General features: G+C 38.0%; 1 protein-coding gene across 2 annotated transcripts; it reads right to left on the bottom strand.

Annotated features, from left to right (window-relative positions):
- Positions 1-908: 908 nt before the first annotated feature.
- Positions 909-24,991, bottom strand: LOC134751395 (putative uncharacterized protein DDB_G0289263). 2 transcript variants are annotated; one of them, XM_063686778.1, is made up of 18 exons: positions 24,752-24,991; positions 17,936-18,050; positions 17,387-17,461; positions 15,469-15,582; positions 14,544-14,693; positions 14,055-14,141; positions 13,343-13,532; positions 8,853-8,975; positions 8,036-8,077; positions 7,797-7,866; positions 6,839-6,996; positions 5,982-6,062; positions 4,811-5,497; positions 3,441-3,868; positions 2,920-3,056; positions 2,363-2,503; positions 2,074-2,207; positions 909-1,573 (listed from the first exon to the last, which is right to left on the bottom strand). In XM_063686778.1, exons 2-18 carry the CDS (start codon positions 17,966-17,968, stop codon positions 1,269-1,271), a joined length of 2,955 nt encoding a protein of 984 aa, XP_063542848.1. In that variant the 5' UTR covers positions 17,969-18,050; positions 24,752-24,991; the 3' UTR covers positions 909-1,268. The 2 variants fall into 2 exon arrangements, with proteins under 2 accessions (XP_063542848.1, XP_063542849.1); XM_063686779.1 differs by lacking the exon at positions 5,982-6,062 and having other exon boundaries at positions 24,752-24,988.
- Positions 24,992-25,500: the final 509 nt, after the last annotated feature.

Raw genomic sequence — 25,500 nt, 5'->3', positions numbered from 1 at the left:
ATGACATTGCCACACTTTGTCGTTGCAAATGCCATACAAGCTTGGTCCGACTGGTGCCGTGGATGGCCTATACACCAGGCAGTTATAAAAAATATTTTTCATAGTTTCGCAAAACAGACAACCAGGGTCGTGTTGCATATTGCATAATAAACTACAACTAATATTACAAGCGGAACTCCTTTTCTAATTCAGCTTATTAGAAAAGGTGTTCCGCTTGTATAGTTGGTTTATTATGAAACCCGGTCCAGGGATCGGATATCGTTACCTAAAAACACAACTGAGCCCTACATTTCAAGTACAAAATAATTCGGAATATTATATGGTTATTTCGATGTTTTTGCAATAAACAAGTTCCGATCCCTGCAGACAACATACCATATACTTACTATACTCTGCAACATACCCCTCGGTGGCTCAACTCCACTTACAGGATTCAGGTAGTGCCGCCGTTCCGGCAGCTTCTGATAGTCGTCGCGTCAAAGTCCTATTAATAACGCCTTCGAGTTGATGAGAAATTGTCTTTGAAAATTATAATAATTATGATGTGTATTATGGATGACTATTTTTATGTTCTCTTACGAGCAATGAAAATACATTTTTCTAGGTATTTAAGGTTTGATTTGCTTATTTTTTAGTCACATACGAGTAGTTTCCATTTTACGGGTAGAGTTGGACCAAGATAACTCTGCAGCGATTTCAATAGTCCAGACTGTGCAAGTGTTATTTAAAACTACCAAGTAGTTTGACGTTAAGAAAACCTCTGGCACAGGCTGGGCTATCACAATCGTTGCAGAGTTATCTTTATCTTACTCTACCGCTTTACATTACAAAAGAATTTCATTGCTTGTAAGTTTCGGGAAATGTAAAATGTGTATTCTAATGAAAGGTGTATTCATTGAAAGAATTAATGAATCCTCGTTCGTTTTAATGTTATTCTCATGGAGTGTGGCCCAATAAGGTACAAATGGAACAGCGAGTAATCTGCATTTCATTTTAATATAGAAAATATAATCTGTCATAACAGGGATACGATTTCAGTAAATATATAGCATATAACGAATATCGGGCGCGAAAAAGAAATATGATAAAATAAAACGGGGGCCCGCGAAAGAAAAATCGTCATCAAATAAAACAAATATGTTAATTTATTTTACAAATTCCTTCGTTATCATATTTCTCTCGTTAAAATATCCTCTCTTAATACAAAGATTTATCGTTCACATCACCAACGGAAAAGGAATAATATAGAAAATCGCGGAGATTGCACGTTACTTGGCGTCGATGCACTCGGCGGGGTGCTGGGAGGGCTTGGCGGGGGAGAAGCCCGGCGGGAGGGGGATGTTGCCGAGGGGCGGCGCCGCGAAGCCGCCCCAGCCGAGCTTGCCCCAGCCGGGGGGCAGCTTGGTCTGCGGGGCGACGGCGAGCGAGTTGAAGCGCGCCCACAGCTCCTGCTGATGGCTGCTGGCCGGCGGCGGCGGCGGCGGCGGCGGCTTGCCGAAGTTCACCGACGTCGACATGATGGCCGGGTCCATCTGGGTCCAGTCGGAATATGACGCGCTGGTGTTGTTGAAACCTGGAACGACGACAAACCGGTTTACAATATTTCCTTCGGCCCTCGGGCTCGCTGAAAACACTTGGAGGGAGGTTTTTAACCGCGGTTGCTCGCCTAGAGAGAGTAGAGAGCGAACCTCTCGAACTCTTCGGGCTACCCTACCCTACCCTACCCTAGGCGGAGCTTGGCCTTCGGCCTTCGCAGGCCTTGACGCTTTGCGATCGCACCTTACCCTATGGCTCGCTTTGGTAGAACGCTTGAAACTCGCACTAAATTATCGAGACACGGGAATTCCTTCATATAGTTTTTAAAATGTTTTATATTCAGTATTTTAATAAATAAAAAAGTATAAACGATAATTGAGGAGTGTCTTTTCAAAAGGGCTTATTTTTGTAAGCTTTCATAAAGAATGAAATAAGCATAAACCTTTTCAAGAAGTAACTCCTCAATTTCTTCTGTTGAGTTACGGTAATAGAAGTTTCCCGAGAGTAGTATCAGGTGAATCATCATACCATTCATACCTGTATGCATGGGATGCTGGGGCTGCGCGTGCTGATGCTGGTGCTGGTGCTGATGCTGGTGCTGATGCTGGTGAGCCGGCAGCGCGAAGCCGGGCGGTGGCAGGCGCGAGCGCCGCACCAGCTCCATGTTGTCGCTGCAACAACCACATTATTAGACCAATCAGAGGTCGCGAAGCGTCAGTCAGTAACAAGTTTTTGACAAAATCTTAGTTTCTGATTAAAGCTTTTATCGGTGACTGTACTTTTCCTTCAACAGGCATCTTTCGTCGTAGATTGTTATGGCACTCACCCGCTTGTGTTCTGCATCATTTCCGTCTCCATCATCTCGGCCAGAGCCTTCTGCGTCTCCTTGAAGGGATCGAAGTCGAGGTCGTCGTCGCCGTCGCCGGCCGCGCGCGGGGCCTCGCCTCCCATCCTCATATTGTTCATTCTGATAACGAAAAATATACGAAGTTAAATAAATATTGTTTTTGCCCAGAGAACAAAGTTCTTTGACTGAGAAGCGAGTCGGCTCCTGGGGCAGAAAGGTTACAGTCAAATAAAACCCTCATCAAGGGCCCCCAAAGAAACCCTTCAGCGATCAATAGTTGTTGAGATTCTTGGGTAAGTATTTATACAGCAATCGACATGTTTTAGATGTATGATGAAGTCTTTAAATCATCCTGGGAGTAGTTTTCAGAACTTTAGACAGGGAATTTCTAACAAATGTATCTATTTGTAAATGTTATGTTCTACATAGGGATTATAAGATGGCACAGCCCAGTGGTGACAAAGTTCAAAATGACTGCCATTATTTATTTTTTCAATTTCTACAAGTTACTAGATATTTGTACGATGAGTAGTTACCTCTGCTTGTGCTCGTGCTCGAGCGCCATCTGTCGGGGATGGTCGGGAGCGCGGGCCAGCAGCAGCCGCATCTGCTGCGCCTTGTGGAAGTCCGTGAAGAACTTGTCCATGTTCTCCGCCAGGTAGCGCCCTTCGCTCTGCTGACACAAACAAAGGTTTTAGAGTCCTGAAGCCGGATAGCTGTCTTAATGATTTAATAATATGCAACTTTGACCACAGAACAACACCGTGTCCTAAAAAATAAAAATAAACCTATAAAAAATAGCTTTGATGATTTTTTATAATGTGTACCTATAAGTTATTACGGTTGTTGTAAGAGCGGGACGTCTCAACACAGACCCTGTAAGTCTAAAGAGAGGCCCCAGCAAAGGTACATTATAATGTTTGTATATAGATAATCGTTTTTTTTTTGTACTACGGTCAACTGCCCCGCAAAAGATGGGCGGTTTGTGCCAATAAAAAACTTATCTAAAATCTTAAATATTCTCCCAATAATAAAATGACATAGAAACAACACTCACCGAAGACGGCGGAGCTTCGAAACCGTTGGGCACGGGGCCCGCATGTGGATTGTGCATTACATAGTGCATGTTATTCTGCAAGCTGTTCTGCAAGCTATTCTGCATACTGTTCTGTAGACTATTCTGGAGGCTATTCTGCATGTTCTGAAGGCTATTCTGCATGGTGTTCTGAAGGCTATTCTGCATAGTGTTCTGAAGGCTATTCTGCATGGTGTTCTGAAGGCTATTCTGCATGTTTTGAAGGCTATTCTGCATGGTGTTTTGCATACTGTTCTGGAGGCTATTATGCATGTTGTTTTGCATGGAATTTTGCATGGTATTTTGCATATTGTTTTGCATGTTGTTCTGCATGTTATTTTGTAGTGGCGATGCGTGTTCAACGCGCATGCCGAATGGAAGCATATTGGGATTTGGATGATAATTAGCACCTGAAATAAAACAACTGATTAAAAACCAGACTAATTTCAAATGTAGGAAACATACTGCCATACAAAATGATATGTGCTCTTTAATAGCACAATCTTTTTTTTTGCTATCTATTTTATAGTCATGATTAGCACATAAGGTTAGATGGGGTAAGAGAAACACAGGGACAAGATAAACACTTGTAGGGAATCCTCATACAGTTTTCTTGCCCTAAGCAAAATAAACTATGTTTCTCTTAGCCCACCTGACCTTATATTGTTTTTATTGGATGTAAATAATAAGGTTTTATTTTCTTACTTTTACTACCACAGCAGAATTCTCAATAGATTGGCAAAAATCTCATAAATTTCACAGGACTAATTTGATAATTTATAAATATTATTTTAAAAGTGAGAAAATCTTTAGAGAAGACCTGAAATTTTATTGCAATATTGTATAAAATTTCTAACGTAAATTTCTAATTTTATCAGTGTGTTGCAGAACCCGATTGTAAATGTGGTTTAATATGTGTTCATAATATGTTTAAATGTGTTTGTTGCAGATTTATTAAAATAACAAACTTGTTAAAATGAAGTACTAATAAGTAAGAGAAAAAAAACCAATCTTATTGCAAGGCATGAAAACTAAACTTACAGTATCAATATCTTCTGTCTCTGCATAAGTAAGTGAATGTAGAAATTTAAATTAGAGTATCTTAGATTCTACAATGGTGGTGGTTTTAAAGGTTACAGTATTTAAGCAAAGCATTGTAAGTAGTCACTCGGATTCTTTCCCCAAAATGTCTCCCAAAGGCGGAACGGACTTAAAGAGCTATATAGCAAAGCAACAATCTTGAGAATTTGTGTGTGTGTGTAAAGAGATTCTCATTAAAAATAATTATACCCGTTTTTTTTATTGCAATTATGATGTCTAACTTAAACTAACATTTAAAACATCTTACTTACCTAATAATTCACTATTGGAGTCGAGCCCTATATTCCCTTGCATATAATGTTTGGGCTCCATATGTTGTCTCGCTAGCATCTCATTCTGTCGCATCAGCATCTCACTCCGGCTACGTTCCCTGAGCAACAGCTCCTTTTCCATCAGACCTTGGCTAATTTGACTATGCCTATCATTACCTATATAACTCATAGTATCTCTATCTATAAGCCCATATCCGTTTAGATGATTCTTCATTGGGTTTATCATATGGTTATCAACTAAGCCCGCGAGCATTTCTCTGTGTTTATGCAGCATTATTTCGTTATTGACATCGTTTAGTAAGTTGTGTGTGTCGTCTTCTAATAAGCTGTGATCGCTGTTGTGGAGTAGATCGTGGTTTTCTAAAAGGCTGTGTCTGTCTGATTCTAGCTCGTCTAAGTCATTATTGATATAGTTTTGTGTGTCGTTTTCGAAAACAGAGCTCTGTGTGATGCTTGGTTTAGGTTCCTCTTCTGGTTCGCTTTCTTGAACTTGAATGCTATGTTTTTTGTTTTTCGCTTCGGATTTGCTCTTCTTGGGTTGGCTGTTTGTGCTGTCTTTGTGGGTCCGGTTCGTTTTGGAGTCGCTGTGGTCTTTGCTTTTCGTTTGAGCGGGTTGCATTTGTGTGGGACTGGAAGATTCTGATGTGCCGTTTTCTTGTGACTTTACTGAAATTTTAAGTTTATTATTAGCTAGTGCCGTCATGGCGATTTTTTTTTGCCTTAACCCTAAAGTTGGCAAATAAAAAAGAAATCGGTCATTGTAGCTTCGAGAACAATTGTTTTTCACAAAAATTGCTGTACATCCTATAATCCATATTTAATTACGATTAGAATTTTTCTAACCTCAAAAGTAGTGGTAATTGACTTTTCTTCCGAAATGCTAGGGTTCCTATGAAATGAAATGAAAGCATTTATTTCAGATACAAATAATCCATATTATGTTAGTAACATAACCTAATATTGCGGCACAATAATATGTAAACGACAATATAATTCAGGGCATAGTTACTCAGATTTAATTTTGGAGGAAAAAAGTTAGCACTACTTTTGGGGTTATAAAATTTCTAATCTGAAAAAAAAAAAAACGGGGTATATGCCAAGTTTAGGGTTCAGCAACTTCAATAGTTTTACATATTAATAATTTAATTACTTCGGGTAATTCCCGTTTTCTCAATAGAATTTACAGTTTTTCTTCGTATTTGTATTTTAATTGTATTTCTTACAGCTTTACCTGCAACAAATTACCCCTTTGACTATAAGTATAAAAGAAAAAATCCTAAGCACGAAACAAAAAGGAAATATTTTCCATTAAAATATAAACATTTTTTTCTATCTATTTATATACCAAAGTATGGCATTGACATCATTGGCACCTAGGGAACAAGCCCAACGGCTGCTAAAAATTCTGCTGGGCGTTGTAAGTTTTTTAAATACAACTTTGGTGGCAAAAAAGCTATTTTGTATAATTTCCTATTTTGTCTTTGTGCTCACGAATAAATTATTATTATATTCTATACGGCCCGCCAGATGGAAAGCGGTCACCGCAGGACCCCACAGCCTCAGAGAGGTCCTCAGAAGTGAAGAGGTTTGGTTAGGTGAAGGGTGAGGTGTGAGGGGGAGGAGTGAGGACTGGGAGTGGTTTAGTGAAGGATACCAATAATAAGGCTAGTTGGACATTGGTCGGTTGTCACCTTTAACCCTTAAATGCATGATTAAATTAATTAATGTAATATAATTAATTAATTAAGCGTATTATAATTAATTATGCATCATTATTGCTTTGTATACATTTGGCAACAATATGCATTTAAGGGTTAATCAACGCATTTAGATCGCGTACTCAGTCTAGAGATGAAACCCTACCCTATTAAGACTATCGTCAAATATATTGGCGCAACTGCGCAGCGACGCCATTATTCATAGCGCTGACTGGACGCTGATGCTCAAAAGATGCTAACTAGTGTGGGGTGATCCTAATAACCCCTGGTTCCAATAACCCCTACTTACCCTGAGCTTGTGGTCTGGGACTGGACCGTTTGCCGACGGGACTGTCTGAAGGCGGAGATGAACCGAGACTGGGCCACGCCTCCTTGCCGTTTCCATTCACTCCATTACTATTGCTTGCTTCTATACCATTGCTACCGTTTACTGATTCTTTCTTTGATCTGAAAGTAAATAACATGTATTAAATTTGACTCTGAAAAGTAATCATTAATCTATCAACAACACTTCTGTTAACCCCTCAAATCGTACCGTCACGATATCGCGTGGGCAGTAAAGCTCTGGTTTCCTAGGAAAGCGGTGCCGTCATATAGCGGTCGTAATATTAAGGACGCAAAAAGACGGCCGTCTTTACGGTGACGACACGTGGAAAGTTCCACGGCTGTATAACACGCCGTCGGCCACAATCTTTTATTCAAAACATGGTACAGAAGGTGCATTTGAAATTTCGTCGTCCTCGCTGCTCCAGTTGGAGTTGGAACTCATTTTGCACGTCGGTCGGGTCAAAAAAAAAACCCAATACTTACCTATAGGTAATATAATTATAGAAATGGCTTCACCGCTATCAAATAAAACGTTCACGAACCTATCGACACCGTCAAGACGGCCGTCATGCAAATGGCGGCACCGCTTTTTGACATAACGGTGTCAATCACCGCCCTCTAAGAAACCGCGTGATTGGGTTTACATAGACGTTCTAGTGACGTCATTCACCGCTGTATTACGGCCGCTACATGACGGCACCGCTTTCCTAGGAAACCAAAGCTTTAGGAAACCAGAGCTTTAAGTTACCTCTGCCTACTAATGTCGCAATTTTATACAATATGTATGGAAAATTAGAACAAAATGCCTGGAAGCTTTGACATTTCAAAGTTGAGGGGTTAAACAAGCTTTAAGTATTATAAGTAATAAGTTTCGTAGAAAGAAGTAGCGTATAATAAAAGTAAATTGCAACAGTACTCACTTAGACGAACTGACTACGTTTATATTCGACGATGTGACCACTGTTGTCGGTATAAAGTTCGACGGATTACCTGCGGATAACATTTTATTTATTAAAACACTTTATTTTTTAATAAATTTGTAATAAATCTAGTAAGCAAAATGTGCGTAAAATAGACTAGTCAGTTTTGTTTGTATTTAAGTAATAACTGAAATTAGAGACAATGTAACGATATGAAATGAGACTTATTCGGTTCTTACCTTCTTTTGAACTACTCTTTTCTGCATTCGTACTAGAGTTACCTATGGCAAAAAAAGGGCAGTATTATAGTACAATTGGCTATAGCATACATTTTCTTTTTACTGAGCTTTGAATAATACCAGCATCCATCCTATCCCAATCAAATGAAAACCATTGGAAAACCCCATTCAATAGGGAATATTACGCGAAACTCTCTCTCTTCTCTTACCACAATCTGAGGGTCTATCGCGAAACAAGAAAAACGAAATTTCGTTATCTAACATCTCTATCACTCCTGCATATTCGAGCGATAAAGAGGCAGATAGCGAAATTTCGGATTCGCGTTTCCCGGTTGGTCCTCTGTAAACAAACCGACTTGATGCATCAATGTCATATTTTATTATCTCTGAAAACTTGTCAAAAAACTGTTAAAGGCACAGTATGTGTAAATCGAACCCGCGTCTTCAGCTAACGCGGCTAACGTCCTGTCCGCGCAGCATGGTTCCCCTATCACTAAGTCCGTCACTTTCGCACTCACATACTTGTTAGAACGTGACAGGCATGGTGATAAGCGTACCGTGCTACGACGCCTGACCATCAAACCCGGCCACGGCGGTACCCGTTACAAATTATCTGGTGTATGCTATCTTTGAAAGGCGAGGCGCCTTTGACCAACTCTAAGAGCGAACAGTGTGTGCTTGCATTTCCTATACGAATCCTTTACTGGATTACGGTATAGCGAGAGAGATGGTGCTGCCATTTATCCAACTAGGGAACAAATCAAATTATTTTGTTTTTTTTTGTAAAAAAAAATTGTTAAGATTATCCTAGTCGAACCTGCGCTATGCTTCTCGTCGGGCTTGTTTCCTTGTTGGAGCAGTTGGTTGTGCAGTTTACGCTCATACACCTGATGCAAGCCGGCGTGCATCTCCTCCTTGGTGAACGACGCCTTAGGATCACCTGGAAATTATAAGAATATTTAATTGTAATTATTACTAACATGCTTGGTTATCTCGAACCACGGAGTAGGATGGAGATGGCAAGTGGGCGTTCCCGTCTATCCGACAGTTAGTAGCGACCGACTCACTTTATGCACAGACTATGCTCAGTTGTTGTGTAAACTTCATGCTCGAATGACATTCACGTCGTACGTACGCTCGTCTAACAAAAATTGATAATTAAATTTAAAATGCCGTATTGTGCAGTATTAAGCTGCAGAAATCACAGCGGTTTAAAAAATCTTTCACGTGGAGGTATTTCCTATCACCGGTGGTTATTTATTTAAATATAATCCGATAAATACGAAAAATCTGTTTCTATTGCATTATTTACGAATGTTCGTTAAGTAAATCTATATTTTATCAGTTAGAACTTAGAGTTCACAATCCTTTGTCACTATTCTTTACGTTTATCTGGAATATTCGCTATCCTAAATGTCAAATAACTTCGCTACTCAGATGCTGCGCAATGTCGATATTTATATCGATAAAGTTAAAGTTACGATATTTCAAGTTTGATGTTTGGTAGTTCGGTAATAAATTATTATTTTAGACACGTTTCTAATTATTATTTGGGATAATCAATGTCTTAGTAAATATGGCAGCTCTGGTCATCAAGCACTAAGTTAAGTCGGGGTCATTTCATGGCAACCTTTCAAACCTTCGTATTCCTTTACATACGTTTTTGTTTTTTACACCCATCATATTTTCATCGTTAATATAATTAGACTAGGTACTTAATGCACTTATGCGTACAATGCATGCAATGTGCCATGAATAAACGTTTTATATTTTCTATTTCTTTATTATTAATTATTGTAGGTTACCACAAGATGCCGATATTAAAAATAAATGGGTCAATGCTACTGGGCAAGAAAATTAGTTTCCGCAAAAATATAGCACCATTTGCTAGGAGCATTTCTTAGAGAAAGATTTCTGGGGATAAAATTGCCATTGCCATCTAGCGTCCACACGCCTAAAACTTAGTTACTAATTTAGTAATTATTAGTGACATTCGGGCTCACTTAATTAATAAAAAGTGTTCCGTACCACGCAAACTAGCGTGAAATATTGGAATTTTGCCGCCCCCCTTCCTGATTTGATAGGTCACAATCTTACAATCAAATCAAGTGGGATCGATGAGCCAGTTTCATGTATGCTTTCACACCATACAATTAATTTGACAATTTAATCAGGTTGTCCCGTCTAGATTGGCCTTAAATGCTGCTACAAGTAAATATTGTTAAAGACGAATACTTACCTATGTAAGTAATTGCAGATTTGTGATCACAAAATAACAGCAATACCGAGTTAATAGACCTTTAAAGAACTATGATTTTATCTGTTTGACTTTAAGATATATTTAATGTTCACATTAACAACCTAGTTGGTCAATTAATAAGAAACAAATTTCTAGTTAGATATTTGTTGTACTGTACTACATATTATTTTTCATACAATCACGATTATCACTACCTATATTATAATCATAAATAAAGTATCATCTAAATGTGTTAAAACATACGGTAATGAAATATCAATACCTAACTGAACACACAAATATCGATAAAACACTCCGATTACACTGTCCCCTCCCTATATCGTCGAATGGAAAGAAGTTCCAACGGTTAGCTACTCGCAGGCGTGTAGAGGTCTCGAAAACACCAGTGTAACGTGACCGTGAGATCCGTAACAAACCATGCGTAATTAGACCTTACTTATACTGGTTTTTTAGCCCTTTTCTCGCCTGTTAAGTAAGTGATTTTAAAATTATATAAAATAACGCCATCTGGTGTTGAGTAGTTGTATTAGGTGAACGTTGAGCGAGCTTTTGTGAGATGAATGAGATAATGAAAGAGTCGTATGTCATATAGCTTTGACATTAAAATTTAAACCGTCACTCATGTAGCCTACAGTTGATATTCGTTCGAAAAATGTCCACCGGTAATAACTTTTTGGTATGGAAAGTTGCTACGAATCAGAGCAATTTTGTAAGTGTGTGACGTATTTTAACGAGGCTATGAATGTGTGAGTTTAGCGACACTGGTTTTCATACTAAATAGGAGTCATTTCACATCCACTAGTTTATTAATTCGTGTCTCGAACTAACACCAGCACAGCAGCTTATCAGTAGCATTATCAGAACTAGATATAGCTGTACGTACTATCCGGAGCGTTGACGGACTTGACGGTGAACCACTTGCGAAAAAATTTTGCCTAGCTACTTGCAACGGGCTAACTCCGCCCCTCTCATACAGATAACCAATTGATGCATAATTATAAGATTCCTTATCTTAGTTTGCAGGTGTCGGACACTAAAAAGCCGGAAGAACGATTTTTTCTAAGACTATATACACCTCTTCTACATATTTCATCTAAGGAATCTGCATCGTTTAAAAGGTCGGTAACGCTCATGAGGCTTTAAGAGAGGTAAGGGCACTGTGGCTACGGGCAACACCGCCCTCAAGTCCATTAAGAAGAAAAAAAAAAACGGTACTATGAACGTCATCTCGCTTTGTGTGGTAGGGCACAGCACAGCGGATGTTATTCCAGATCTAGAGCAGAGCCCAACTGGGGACTGGTCCTCCACCTTACAGAAAACCGCAGCCAAATAACACTAGACCCTACTCATAGTGTTGTGTTCCTGCCGGTGAGTAAGGTTGCCAGAGCTCAACGAGGGAGAGGAGTGTTAGGGTCGGCAACGCGCACGTAACTCCTCTGGAGATGCTGGCGTACATAGGCTACGGAGACTGCTTAACATCAGGCGGACCGTATGCTTGTTTGCCACCAACGTAGTATAAAAAAATAAGACATCCATTTGATTGCAAGCGGTATCACTACGATAACCGCTTAAAATCATGCAGACAATACACTTTTTAGTAACCGACCTCGTTTTAATAAATAGTTTCATAGATTGGAATATAATGTTATGAGTTATGATACACACTGCAAAAGTCGGTTTTGAGGTGAATTCAACTGCGAATAATTACGCAGGCTCCGTGTATAATTACGTAAAACAGGTTCGGCTTTCTCTCGGGCCCTAGTTTTGCCTAGACACCTCTCTCAGTCACTGGACTAGTTATGCCCAACGTTAGGTCAAGAGACGTAAATTATATGGTGACTTGACATTATAACGACTTCATTGGAACAAAAGCGACTGATTCACAGGGATCTGGACGGTGATTAGCTTTTGTATTGTTTACGACCTCCCGATATAAATATCGGGATAATACCGGGAGCTTGAAAATAATACAAAAGGTCCATATCCCGGACGATAAAATTCTAGCAAAAGCGACTGCACTAAATGCGAGGTTTATTGTGCGATTGCGCGCGTTGACACACATAAAATAAACACACTGTTACACACTGTGACGGTTCAGCGCTTACCTAACAGGTATCTCTAAAAAGGACAAGTTTGCCTTTGTATTTTTTATTTGTTGCTACTGCTGTTACTGCTAAAACTATTAACGTAATTAAAATAATTCAGGGAGGCCACACCGGAACATGACGCCGCGAATAATACGCAGTAACGTGTCTAATACGTTGCGTTTTCGTCATACACTGCTAGGTACACGGTGCGTTATCATTTTCGAGCAGCGGTGCGGCCAATCTTTACTTGTTTGTCTGGCTCAAAATACGGAACAAGCTTTTTCATTTCTCATTCTCTGAAAGAAGGCCATTGTTGTTGTAAAAGGTGTGCAGAAAATAATACGTGTCTGCACTAGAGCGTTTTACGTTCGAAGTACGACTTTTTTAATTTTTTTAGGATAAGCAATTGAAATTTTAGTTTAAATGGATTTGTTATACAATTTCCATTCTGATATTTGACTCTTCATTCCATAAATAACGATACTTTTGCCTAAATTGTTAATTGAAAGTACCCTCAAGAAATACTATAAAAATGTATACTTAGTCATGTTTTAAAAAAAACACATTCATTTTACTTTCCTCGTATTCGAAATGAAAAGTAGAGTGTTTAACTCGGGTGAAAGGCATCATTTCAGCCTCGGATTATTGGCGCTCTCACGCAGAAATGAGTGCCTAAAAGGCCTACCTTGGTTAACAATACTCGGTGCGATAATAACAATGTACCTAATTGTGTAATGAAACGATTAATATTGTTTAGCTATCTACCTACATTGCTGCACCCATCAGGGTTTCATGTGTCATTTGTGTACCTACCTATACTCTCAAGTACTCGTAAAACCTGTAATGTACATGTGAAATGCAATAAATAAATACAATACAATACAATACAATCTACTATTTCAAACTCTCGGGCTCCCGATACTACGATCCATAAGAATGAATCGACGCTGAGCTACGTACCTAGCTCGTGCAGGTACATGCAGTCGGGCTTGGGGCAGGGCTGGTTCTTCATGAAGTTGGCGCAGTACTTGGTGGTGCCGAGCGAGCCCTTGAGGACCCGTCCGTCGAGGGCGACGTTGTTGACGCCCTGGATGGCGCGCAGGGCGTCCGCCGACGACACGTACGTCACGTACGCGGACGCGGACGGACCCTACCGACCAAACAGTATAAACTTAGGACAGATCCAATATAATCAAATATAGACAACCTGAAACCTTAAAAATTATTAATTTCTTCATTCTAAAAAAACTTTTTAATTAGATATAAAATTAAATGAGAATAAATCAGAGTTGCTTCAAACGTCCTAATTGGAAATCGTCGGCAAATTAGAACAATCGAACTGACATTTTACTATTAGAGATACAAACATGGTTTGAATTGTCAGGAAACAAATCATATAATAATTTTTGATCCTGAGTTATGGATGTTATATATGTATTTATCTATATGAATATGTTACATAGTACAAACTTTGCTCAGTTCGGGACTAGGTCAATCTGTGTAAGATTGTAATACCATTCGGAAGTCTACGAATTTACAATTTTATAGACCTCAACTGACAAATTTACTATTATTAGGTATATCCATACAGTGCCCGCACCAAGACAATGCTCAATAACCTACTCTAAGAACGAAAATAAATAAGGAATAAAACACTTATTGGGTTGCTTACCTGTGAACCTGCATACGTTGTACTTTGGTTTATAACTACTTTGTGTATTTTGCCATATTTGCCAAAGTACTCCTGTCTTTTTAGGATCTGAAATCAAACAAAAAACATATTTAACCTTTTAGCTGATTTGTAGTATCTGTTCTCTTTATTTCTCAAACCCTAAGTGTGTAATATAAAAGCTGAAATTATTCAGGTACTACATATCACTAACTGTATTACCAATATTTAATCTTAGTTTGTTCGACATGACATAATCTGATGGATACAACATTTTGGCCAAAATACTACTCAAAAGACTTGTTCACATTCCTTTAAAGACAGTATGAAATAGACCAAGGTTCTCCAAACTACGGCACCCAGCCCTCGATCCTGCCAATTCGGTATGCGAAAATCCAAATTGCATACAAAACCCGAAGAATTCGACTCGAAAAAAGGGAAGCCCTCATCGCGGATATAGAGGGTTCAGAATGTCGTTTTGGGAACTCATACCTCGGGATCCGCGAGCCGCACGGGCAGCCCCACGACGAACACGAGGTTGTTCTGCACGACGCGAACATTCGCGAGCGCTCGCCGCGACTCCAGGGTCTTGTTCCGCCGCTTCTGCTCCCGCGCCTTCTTCTCCGTCTTTATTGCTGCTACCTACAAGTAAAAACAAACTAATTTAGTGACGAAATACAAAGAATATAATGGTAAGGTCAAAGAATGGCTTTCATTAAATACATTATAAGTAAGAGTGACACTTGCGCCATGAATCCTTAACGGCCGGAACTTTATTTTTAAGAGTAAGTAAGTGCAGTTTTAAGGTACTTTACGTACAGCTACCTGCAAAAGTACACTTTGTCAAGCTTGTATTTCCGTCTTCTATGAAATAAATAAAAAAAGTAGAGTATCCCATCCAATGTAGTAATTAAAAGCCGGTTTGTTTCTGACTGACATTTTATTGACATATTATCTTATATGTGCCAGTACAGTAATAACATCAAACCTCTTTACAATCGTAGCACTATCGCATGTCTTTCTAGCTGTAGATTATATTGGACATGAGAAAAATTAAAAACTAAATTTCACCCTATACAAAAAGCTACACTCCGTCACACCGTTGGGGACAAAAAACAAGACAACGAAAAGAATTTTGACCCACATACGTGGACGTCTCAAATTGTTCTACATCACAGACTCCTTTAACAAATTTAATCGATCGATCAAACACATTAAGTAACGAATTTTGAATGCGAGTTTGCGCACGCAGCAACACGTGAAGCAGTACGATCTGTGACACAATGCCTCGCCCGAAGCATCGTGGCTGCGCTTGCGTTTGCGTCGGGCGAGGCACGTCTTCGCAGCGCGTCAATTTCCTCGCGAGGCATTTCATCCTGTGTGATACCCGGATAATAAGTGATAGTGATAACATTACCTGTTCTTGACTGAGCGGGGTGAAATCTGCCGGGTTCTCCGGATAGGCCTTCCGACAGGCCGGACAGAGGCCATTCTCGCCTTCTCGAATTCGATTCCAGCAAAACCGGCATATCTGTAACAATACTCTTTGATAAACCCTAATTAGGACTAAGTACTTATGACTAGGTACGAAGCAACGTCGTATTTTTAAATGGTTAAATTGGCAGCTTAGGTACAAATAAAAATATGCATTTTTAATATTTTTATGTTTGTTTAACCTTGTAACAAAAACCATTTTAACTGACGGAAAGCCCTAAGGTACAGGGAATCATATAATATCAGCAGGAAACTTTTAAGGAAGCATCCCTAGGCCATAAAAGTCAAGACTTGTGAATGTGTAATTTTTACAAACTACATTGTAAAGTTTACACAAACCAGATAATGAAACGTCAAAGTCAAAGTTGTGTATCTAAAAAAATAAAGCACCGCAAAAACAAAAATGTTCACTTGACATCCTTCTTCAAAACAGATTAAAGCTTAATAAAGTGTTTATTAACAGCAGAAAAACCCTGTTAAAATAGGTTTCGCCTACACATCAAATCAAGTGTCTCGATATGACGCATCGGGGTCAGTCCTTTTATGTCCATACAAATATTACAAGTATGCGAGAGAGTCACACGCGAACTGTTAGAAGTGATAAGAAACGTTTTATTTTTTTCTTTTGTTGCGGTGCAAATATTATCGCTGTGAGCTGCGGAGTGGACAGACATACTAAGATTACTAAGAATACCTAGAGAGGTACAGTTCATCATCATCTTCCTCGCGTTATCCCGGCATTTTGCCACGGGTCATGTGAGCCTGGGGTCCGCTTGGCAACTAATCCCAAAAATTGGCGTAAGCACTAATAGTTTTTACGAAAGCGACTGCCATCTGACCTTTCAAAGAGGGTAAACTAGGCCTTATTGGGATTAGTCCGGTTTCCTCACGATGTTTTCCTTCACCGAAAAGCGACTGGTAAATGGGGCATTTCACGTCAAGCGGGCAGCAAAAAAATTGTCAGGTTCTGGATTTTGTTCATAGTTGGATTAATTGGACCTATATGTGAATTAAAAAATTTGGCATCATTACTTTTTTAATACATTGCTTCGTTAAAAATTTATACGCATTTGAAAAAACTACAAAATTTGAGGAACAGATTTTTTAAAAATTATTATTGCAATTCTTTCAGTGGATTTAATTATAACTAAATAGTGATTATTTGAGAGTTTTAATTAGTATTAGGCTCGCTTAGCTACGTCTACTGCTGTCTGTTCGTTAATAAACGACCAGTTCGTAACGTTAATTTACCTAGTGCAATAACTTTTACGATGTGTGTATAATGTTGTACGCATGAAAGCAACTATAAAGTAAGAAATACAACTCTCGGTTCAGTAGCTTACTAGTGTTAGCGGTTTTTAGGGTTCCGTACCCAAAGGGACCCGGACGGGACCCTATTACTAAGACTCCGCTGTCCGTCTGTCTGTCACCAGGCTGTATCTCATGAACCGTGATAGCTAGACAGCTGAAAATTTCCCAGATGATGTATTTCTGTTGCCGCTACAACAACAAATACTAAAAAGTACGGAACCCTCGGTGGGCGAGTCCGACTTGCACATGGCCGGTATTATTTGACGTTCGCCCCTCCGTATTACGAGGAGTGGTGGCAACACTAGCGCGCCGCGCTTGGGCTTGGCAGATTAATTATATGATGCGCTGTGACTCTCTGACCGATTTTTGCTAAAACTACTAGTATGAAGTTTTAAAAACTAAAGAGTATAGGGGAAACAAAATTATCTACCGGTAATTACTTAATCAAATATATCACTCGCATTAGTTTCATTTAATGTCCCGTCACCAGTTATGGTAGTTAATATAGAAAAGAGTAGGACAGAACTTACTTGGTATCCACATGTGCACGGGTAGAAGTGGAGATCGTCCACCTCCAATGGCTCCATGCATAGTGGACATTCCACCTGTAAATAACACATGTATATTAATAAACCTGTAAAGAACAAATGTCTATGCCACCTCTGCCTGTGGTCGCGTGCTAATGGTCCTAGAAAGAGGATGTATTGGCTATGGAATAATATTAACATCAATAGATTGCTCTGATAATTAGCTTAAGACACAGAATAAATAATAGTACTAGGTACAGAAGATTCACTCTCTAACAAAACGCATCTATTACGACAGATATGACCGCTAGGTGGCGCATGCGCGAACAGGCGTCCGTTCCGTAGCGGTGCGCGGCAACTACTATGGTTAGACACCAAAATGGTGTGGGCCGCATATACTTGTAGCGACAACCGCGCCAGCTAGCGGACGCCCTTATCCTTGTTCCTCAAAAATTTTAGTTCGAATTTAAAACCTACTAAACTCTAAATTCTCTAAAAGCTCAATTTCCCTTCTAGCCGAAGGTCACCTCACCAGTCCCAAGGTTTCATTACCTGTTCTTCTCCGCTCTGATTCAACACTGACATCCTAGACCCGCTAGCCGAAAGTTCCGTGTCTCCTGCCGAAGAAAGGAACGTTCGCTCACTGGATAAACTGGATAAACGCAGCCTGCAATCAGAAAAAAAAACATAAATGTGTGTATAGAAAGTAGCGTTATTTTGTATCGGAAGCCAGAGGATTTTGGTTTAAGACACAAGGAAACGGGTTGGGTCACTGAACCAATGAAAACTGTAGTACTTAATATATTGAAGTTGTAATTTAATTGGTCTTGGAGCCTACCGTATACTTCGAAAATTGAAATTAATACATCTAGTCAATTCATATAAGCAAAGATGAAGGAGCTTTTTATTATTGACAATTATGGCTTGTTTTTCGAAATATCGAAATTTAACTAATTGAGACATTTACAGTTTTTGTACTGTGATTAGAAATTTTTTTAGGGTTTAGGAACAAAAATGTTACCTTTGTTGTCTGGTTCAGTTATTGTTATTGTATATGATATGAACATTTTTTTTAGTGTTTAGAAGCCAATAATTTTTACATATTGAATTTAAAAGTAATCAAATTTAAAAAAAAAGCAAGATTTAAAATCACCATTATGCGTAATAAAAATTTAATGTTTTGAGCAAAAAAATAACCCAACTTTAGATAAAAACCTAGATACAATATTATTCAATTCAAATTTTCATTTCCAACTAGAATCCGAATAATTACGTAACACTATTTCTAACTAGCATAATTATCAGGTAAAGTTTCGTAACTGTATCTATTACTATTGATCAGATACGCCGGCTACGTCATTACACGTCACATTTGAAGAGCCACTCACTTTACTCACTAGTGTAGAAAGTAAAACATTGATAATGCTGTGTATTATACACTATACAGTGCGAGATACGTTATGTAAGTATTAGAAAGGCGATAGATATGTGTTACAAAGGTCAGTAATGTTGTATTTACATAAAGAGTTACATATACAACTGCCAAAATTTTGTATGTTGTAATATTTACATTATACTGACAGTGGAATAAATATAAAAACTATTAAAAAAATGGATTGTTTTCTTTCATTTTCATTACAATGATATATTTTATATGTATAGACTAGGTATAGACAGAAAACCACAAAATTAAGAACTCTACACCAGTTTGGCACTGACATATTCACTAATATGCGAGTACGAGCGAGATGCAAAGAAAGTAAGTTACGCAGGCGTTAGCGAATATGTCAGTTTGACACTGCTAAGGCAGTCATAATAACTCATGGTAACGCTACTGGACTAGTTACATTAATCTGTGGTATTTAACTTTGTTTGTTTCTCGGTTTAAGTGATTTATAATCTTAGAGAAATAAATATATTTGAACTGAACTGATATTTTCTATAAAAAGGGACCTTAATTGTCGATGGCGCTTACGCCATTATTAACTATGCTCCGATATAAATACAATGCCGCGCGACGCTGTGCGGCGTAAGCGCCATCGACAATAAGGTCCCTTTTCTTAGAAAATGCCCCATATACAATCCGTAAATCCTAAATCACGTTTAATAATTTTCATATCTGCTAAAATGAGATAAGCTGTTTAGACCGCAGATGACCTAAATATAAACATAAGTACATAGATTCAAAAAACATTTGCATCCTTATCACCACATGGTTACAAAGTAAATAAATATATCTAATCATTCAAGCCATGATTGAACCACCTAATATGCACACCATGGTTCTCACCACATTTAATATGGACAAGACAGTTACTTTGTGCTACTTTTTCCCGTACATTAGCTATGGGAAACCTCGCTCCGCATCGCTATCTGCCGACTTTAGGTATTTACTGAGATATAAATTGATAAGGAACACAACATTGAATTAAGTGATAATGTTACTTTGGTAATAAATCATTGTTTTCACCAGTTCAATAGCACGTTGTTCTTATATATTATTAATACTTATATAGAACTTTGATTCAATGAAATAAGAACTAATTTGAAATAGCAATTTGGAGTGTTCTTTTGAACTAGGTATGCAGAAGTTCAAACAGTAAAAAGATAATTGCAATCACTGTAATGTTTATTTTTCATGTAAGGAAATGCTGTGTTTTGCCAGTGAATTTATATGATTAAGTATTGTAAAGTGGTTGTAGTCATTAGTCTGTTCTGTTTGTGGATAGTTCTTCTATTTCCTTAAGTGTGTTTACTTAGACAGACAGACGGACGGACAGACGGACAGCGGAGTCTTAGTAATAGGGTCCCGTTTTTACCCTTTGGGTACGGAACCCTAAAAAACTAAATAAACAGTTAGGTATGTTATCACATTAAAATTGTGTCTAGGATGTAGATGTTTCGCGGTAATCACTAGGTAATTTCGTCATTAGCCAATAGGAATCTCGTTTCGTTTTTGTGATTCGTCTATCGAGCACTTTAGCCTATGACGGACAGCGACAAGAAGTGAAAAGTTTGTTTTATTTGGACTTTAGTATAGTAATGCGGGCACCTATATTCTTGTTCAAATACTAAGTTTCGTTTTTTTTTAAATAAAAATTACTAAAGTATAATTGTTGATGTTTTTTATGGGCCTACTCTCGATATTCGCATCCGCGTCCGCGGATGTCAAAAAATCGGCATCCGCAACATCCCTGATGTGGACACGCCGTTCCGGTGAGTGAGTGAGATAGTACTATGTATATAGCACTGTCCCGCTGGCACACCGGAGCGTCGTACGGATCCGCAAACAATGTGAATACCCCCTTTTTGAGTACTAACTGTAAGATGAGTTAGTTATGCTGTTATCGAACTATTATTTCTTCTAGTTTTATTCCTTTAATTAGATATGGCTTAACTATGTCAAATTCAATTTTACTCAAATTATGTACACTATAAAAACCAAACATATGAGTTAGTATATAAAAAAAAAAATTATATAAAAATACACTCGCAAACAATGAAAAGGGTCAATGCTTGTGTGTAGTTTACATTTGTATTGAATTGTTTTTTATGTAGCGCTCTATACATACTTTAATAGAGTATAAATATAATCCTATACAGAAAACCACAATATTTATGAAATGTCAAACTGGTTGTGGTAAAATTTATAAACATGACATTTACCTTTGAATATTATAAAAACAGATGTTATATCAATTAACTGAAACATCTGTGTATGGTTTATATACTTTTGTAAAGATATGGACATAACAAGCAATCCAATCCAAGAAATGAGGAAATTTGTATATTACTTACTAAAATTTAACAGAAATCTATGACAGTCATAAAATATTGTGACATGTTTTGAAATGTTATGATTAGGTGACACATAAATTTAAAGTCCAATGTTTACACAAATTGTGAAATAAACTTGAAAATTACAACTATATTTCTAATAATTTTATTTTGACCTATGGAAAAAACTTTCGATTTAATATTGCGATGAACATACATGACAAGCAATATGAAATGATGTTAATTTTGATGTATATTGTATAATTTAGATGTCTAATGGTACTTCATCATGTTTTTTCTTCCTACATTTAACCTTTTGGACGCCAATGACCGATATATACGCACCGTAGGTTCAACGCCACAGACCAATTAATCGGTCATAGACCACAGAGCAACATAGACCTACATGCATATGCATAAAGTTCAATTTAAGTTTTGACGCTTTGGTGACATGGCGTCTGGATGACAGCTTTTGTCTTTGACACGGCGTCGAAAAGTTTAACAAATTCACTGCCCAGAACCCGATAGGTATTGGAAATGGCACTGAGTGTTAAACTCTAACATAGATTTTCTGAAATAGCAATTGAAGCATTAATATATATAACAGAACAGACTTCTGTAATCAATTATTTGAATAATGTCAACAGGAGCTTCTGGGCAGGGGCAACTTCACACATAATCCTAACTATACATGTGACCTTTTTTTAGGGTTACGTACCCAAAGGGTAAAAACGGGACCCTATTACTAAATTTAATTCAATTCAAGTAATTTATTTCAGAATAAAAATAAAATAAAAAATTTACTAAAAAAAGACTCCACTGTCCATCTGTCTGTCTGCCTGTCACCAGGCTGTGTCTCATGAACCGTGATAGCTAGACAGTTAAAATTTTGATGACGATGTATTTCTGTTGCAGCTATAACAACAAATGCTAAAAATAGACTCAAATAAATATTTGCCCTCATACACCAAATGTGATTTTTTCGTCGTTTTTTGCGTAACGGTACGGAACCCTTCGTGCGCGAGTCCGACTCGCACTTGGCCGGTTTTTAACTCTTCCTCTATACTAAGAGAATACAGACCTCTGTCTTGTATAATGGAATAAAGAAATGCAAGAGTACGAGCAAGATACCTCATGTAAAATAGGCGCTAGTTATTGAGTTGCAGAAACCAGGAAACCTGCCCGTAGTACAATACAACAATACAATATGAGAAAGATATCCAATAAACAGTTTTACTGTTACAGAGTTTTACATTTAAATTTCAGTGGCTTTCAAGTTAAACTATGTTTAAAGTCTGTGTATCTTATAAGAAACATAATAGAAATTTTGAGCTTGATTGTTTGCCATAAATCTAAGGTAAAAAGGGAGATTATAAAAAAAAGCAGAGCAAGGTCAATGATGTTATAAAACGCGTAGCCAATTTGAAGTGGGAATGGGCTGGTCATATAGCACGAAAGACCGATTTGTGGAGCAAACGACTACTCGAGTGGCGACCATGGGGGGAAGAACGTCCTCAAAGTAGACCCCAGATGCGTTGGGACGACGACATCAAGAAGACTGCGGGGAAACAGTGGCTCCAAGTCGCACAGAACCGCGACGAATGGCGCAAAATTAAGGAGGCCTACACCCAAAGGGTAGAAAAAGGCTAAAGAGAGAGAGAGAGAGTGAGTGATTGATATGGTCAATTGGTGACAGAACGACTTTTCTTATGGGACCAATATGAAAATGACAAATGAGGTACTCTTTTACATGGGGGTATACACATGTTAATGGCATAGCCAATTTTATTTTGTGATTTTGTAGTGAAATGAGACCATGGAAATAATTATTCAGTATTCATCATTTTATTTTTATTGGGAATCACATTAGTATTAGAGTTTTGAATGATTCACGGTTAGTTTCACTAGACTTATATTGACCGGGATATAGACCGTGATTACCTTTTGTATTATTTGTGAGCTCCCGATATTTCGACGCAGTTACATGCATCATGTTCACGGGTGACTGAAGATAGCGGGTGGGTGTCAAAGTTGTGTAGACAGCGCTCTGTCTACCCTCATTCTTGCGCGTCGGCTGCGTTCACTTTCAACGTTACCAACGGTCGCATTCACACTTGTTGGTCCGGTCGCGTTCACACTCGTTGGTCTGTCCAAACACACTACACTCACGGTGTCACTACGCGAATATACTCCGAATCAAACACGCGTAGTGACACCGTGAGTGTAGTGTGTTTGGACAGACCAACGAGTGTGAACGCGACCGGACCAACAAGTGTGAATGCGACCGTTGGTAATGTTGAAAGTGAACGCAGCCGACGCGCAAGAATGAGGGTAGACAGAGCGCTGTCTACACAACTTTGACACCCACCCGCTATCTTCAGTCACCCGTGAACATGATGCTTGTAACTGCGTCGAAATATCGGGAGCTCACAAATAATACAAAAGGTAATCACGGTCTATATCCCGGTCAATATAAGTCACATTAGTATTATCAAAGAGGAAATAATATGTTACTATCCACATGGTAAAACAGGTTTCAATCCAATTTTTCGAAATTATGTTTTGTTTATATTTGTTCTTCATATAAAGGTGAGGTGAGTAATACATCAATAAACACTTGTTTAATAACTCACTTAAGGAAATCTTGACTATGAATGTAAATACCTACAAGGAAATGAGTGTACCTGACTTGAATGAAGATGTTACTGTGCAGATCATTCAAGCAAATCTAAACATTTAAAATACACTATGGATTTTCTATAAAAAATTTAGGTATGTTATGAAAAACAAAAGACTGATGATACATTATTCAGTGAATATTATATCTTCTTTGGCCAATAGTACAAATTGTTTATGTGGGTTTTAATCTGAAACTTTGGAAAGAGAAGTATGTTAATTAACTGTAAAATGTTTCTAAGCAGGTTTTGTAGTCTAAATCATGCTCAAGAACTAAAAGACAGGAAATAAGGCAAAATATTACCATTCACAAGTAAACTATTGTCTTCTCCTTACTACAAACAACAGGATATTGGAACAATGAACTATTCTGCCACATAACAAAATAAAAACAACACATATTCACTCAAAATAAGTGAAAGTGGTTTTATAAAGTCAATAATTTTGTGTGTTATCATATGGTAGTCACATGGAATTGGGGACATGTAAACAGACCTGAGAATCCTAAGATTATGTGGAAGTCTAGTGAGAATTGCAACAATGACTCAACCCAGCTTTGACAACTACACTATTTGACATTTTACTAAGGAAAAAACAATTCAAGCTACTCCTTTTGTAAGCGTCTGTTAACCCTCTTTGCCTGTTAGAACACCATAAAATATTCAAGATGTAACTGTAAAACCACGGGAAAACAGTTAACTAGTCGCAAAATCTACCCTCGTAACTAGATGATACGTCCGTCAGCTGCCATTCAAAAGAATATGTGGCAAAAGTCAAACTTTCATTTCGTACAAGGATGCACTAAAAATACATTATAAACACTTTAAAAGCACCCCGTTACACGTTAGACGCCCTAGGACTTTATTTTTGACACTCGTTCTCTATATTAGAGAAAAAATCAAAATCGATGTTTACCTTACGTCTTCTCTCAATGCAAATCTGATTCTATTCTTTAGCAGAATTGAGACTGCTAACCCTTCCGCAACAGTTGAAGATGAATCCTTTCCAATGGACCTACAAAGCGGTTCACGATTCAATTTAACATAAAATGCAAAGCTGAAATAAATACAACTGTCCTAAAGATGTTTTCTGCGAGTTACTATACATTTGTTTTATGAAATGGCCTAATCTTTTACAAGATTCCGTTCTGTGTTTCCATAAACAACTTCATAATACTTTTTAATTTAGAAGTATGAGTATTTTTCCCTTTCTTCAAGGATACACTATATTTACTTTCTCTAATGTAATAATCAAATGCAAATATAAAGCGTTACAAATACAGCAGCATAATACATTGCAGTTTGTTACAAGAAAACATTATAAAAAACGTTTAATAGTGTGAATTTGTAATTATTTTCTTGTTTTTAAACAGTGTGTTACTGCCCTAATACGCTTGATGTTGCCAACATGAAGATCATTGTCTATGGCTAAAACCGAGTCTACACGCGTCATAGGTATGACGCAATGAGTTTTTGCTTCGTGTAGCGGTAGCTTTATTTCGGGTCAACTCAACGCTATAGAATACTTAAGTTGGCATTACTATTTTCCGTACAATTTTTGCATAGTTTGTCAAAGGACTGTCTCATTTCAAACAGACAGAGAAAATCATACTATCTTTGTCTTACACTAGTACTAGCCCAACCCAAAAGTAAAGAATGAGTATA

This window comes from Cydia strobilella, chromosome 22 (genome assembly GCF_947568885.1).
Source record: "Cydia strobilella chromosome 22, ilCydStro3.1, whole genome shotgun sequence".
NCBI classification, from domain to species: Eukaryota; Metazoa; Arthropoda; class Insecta; order Lepidoptera; family Tortricidae; genus Cydia; species Cydia strobilella.
This window is presented reverse-complemented; position numbering and strand designations above follow the sequence as displayed.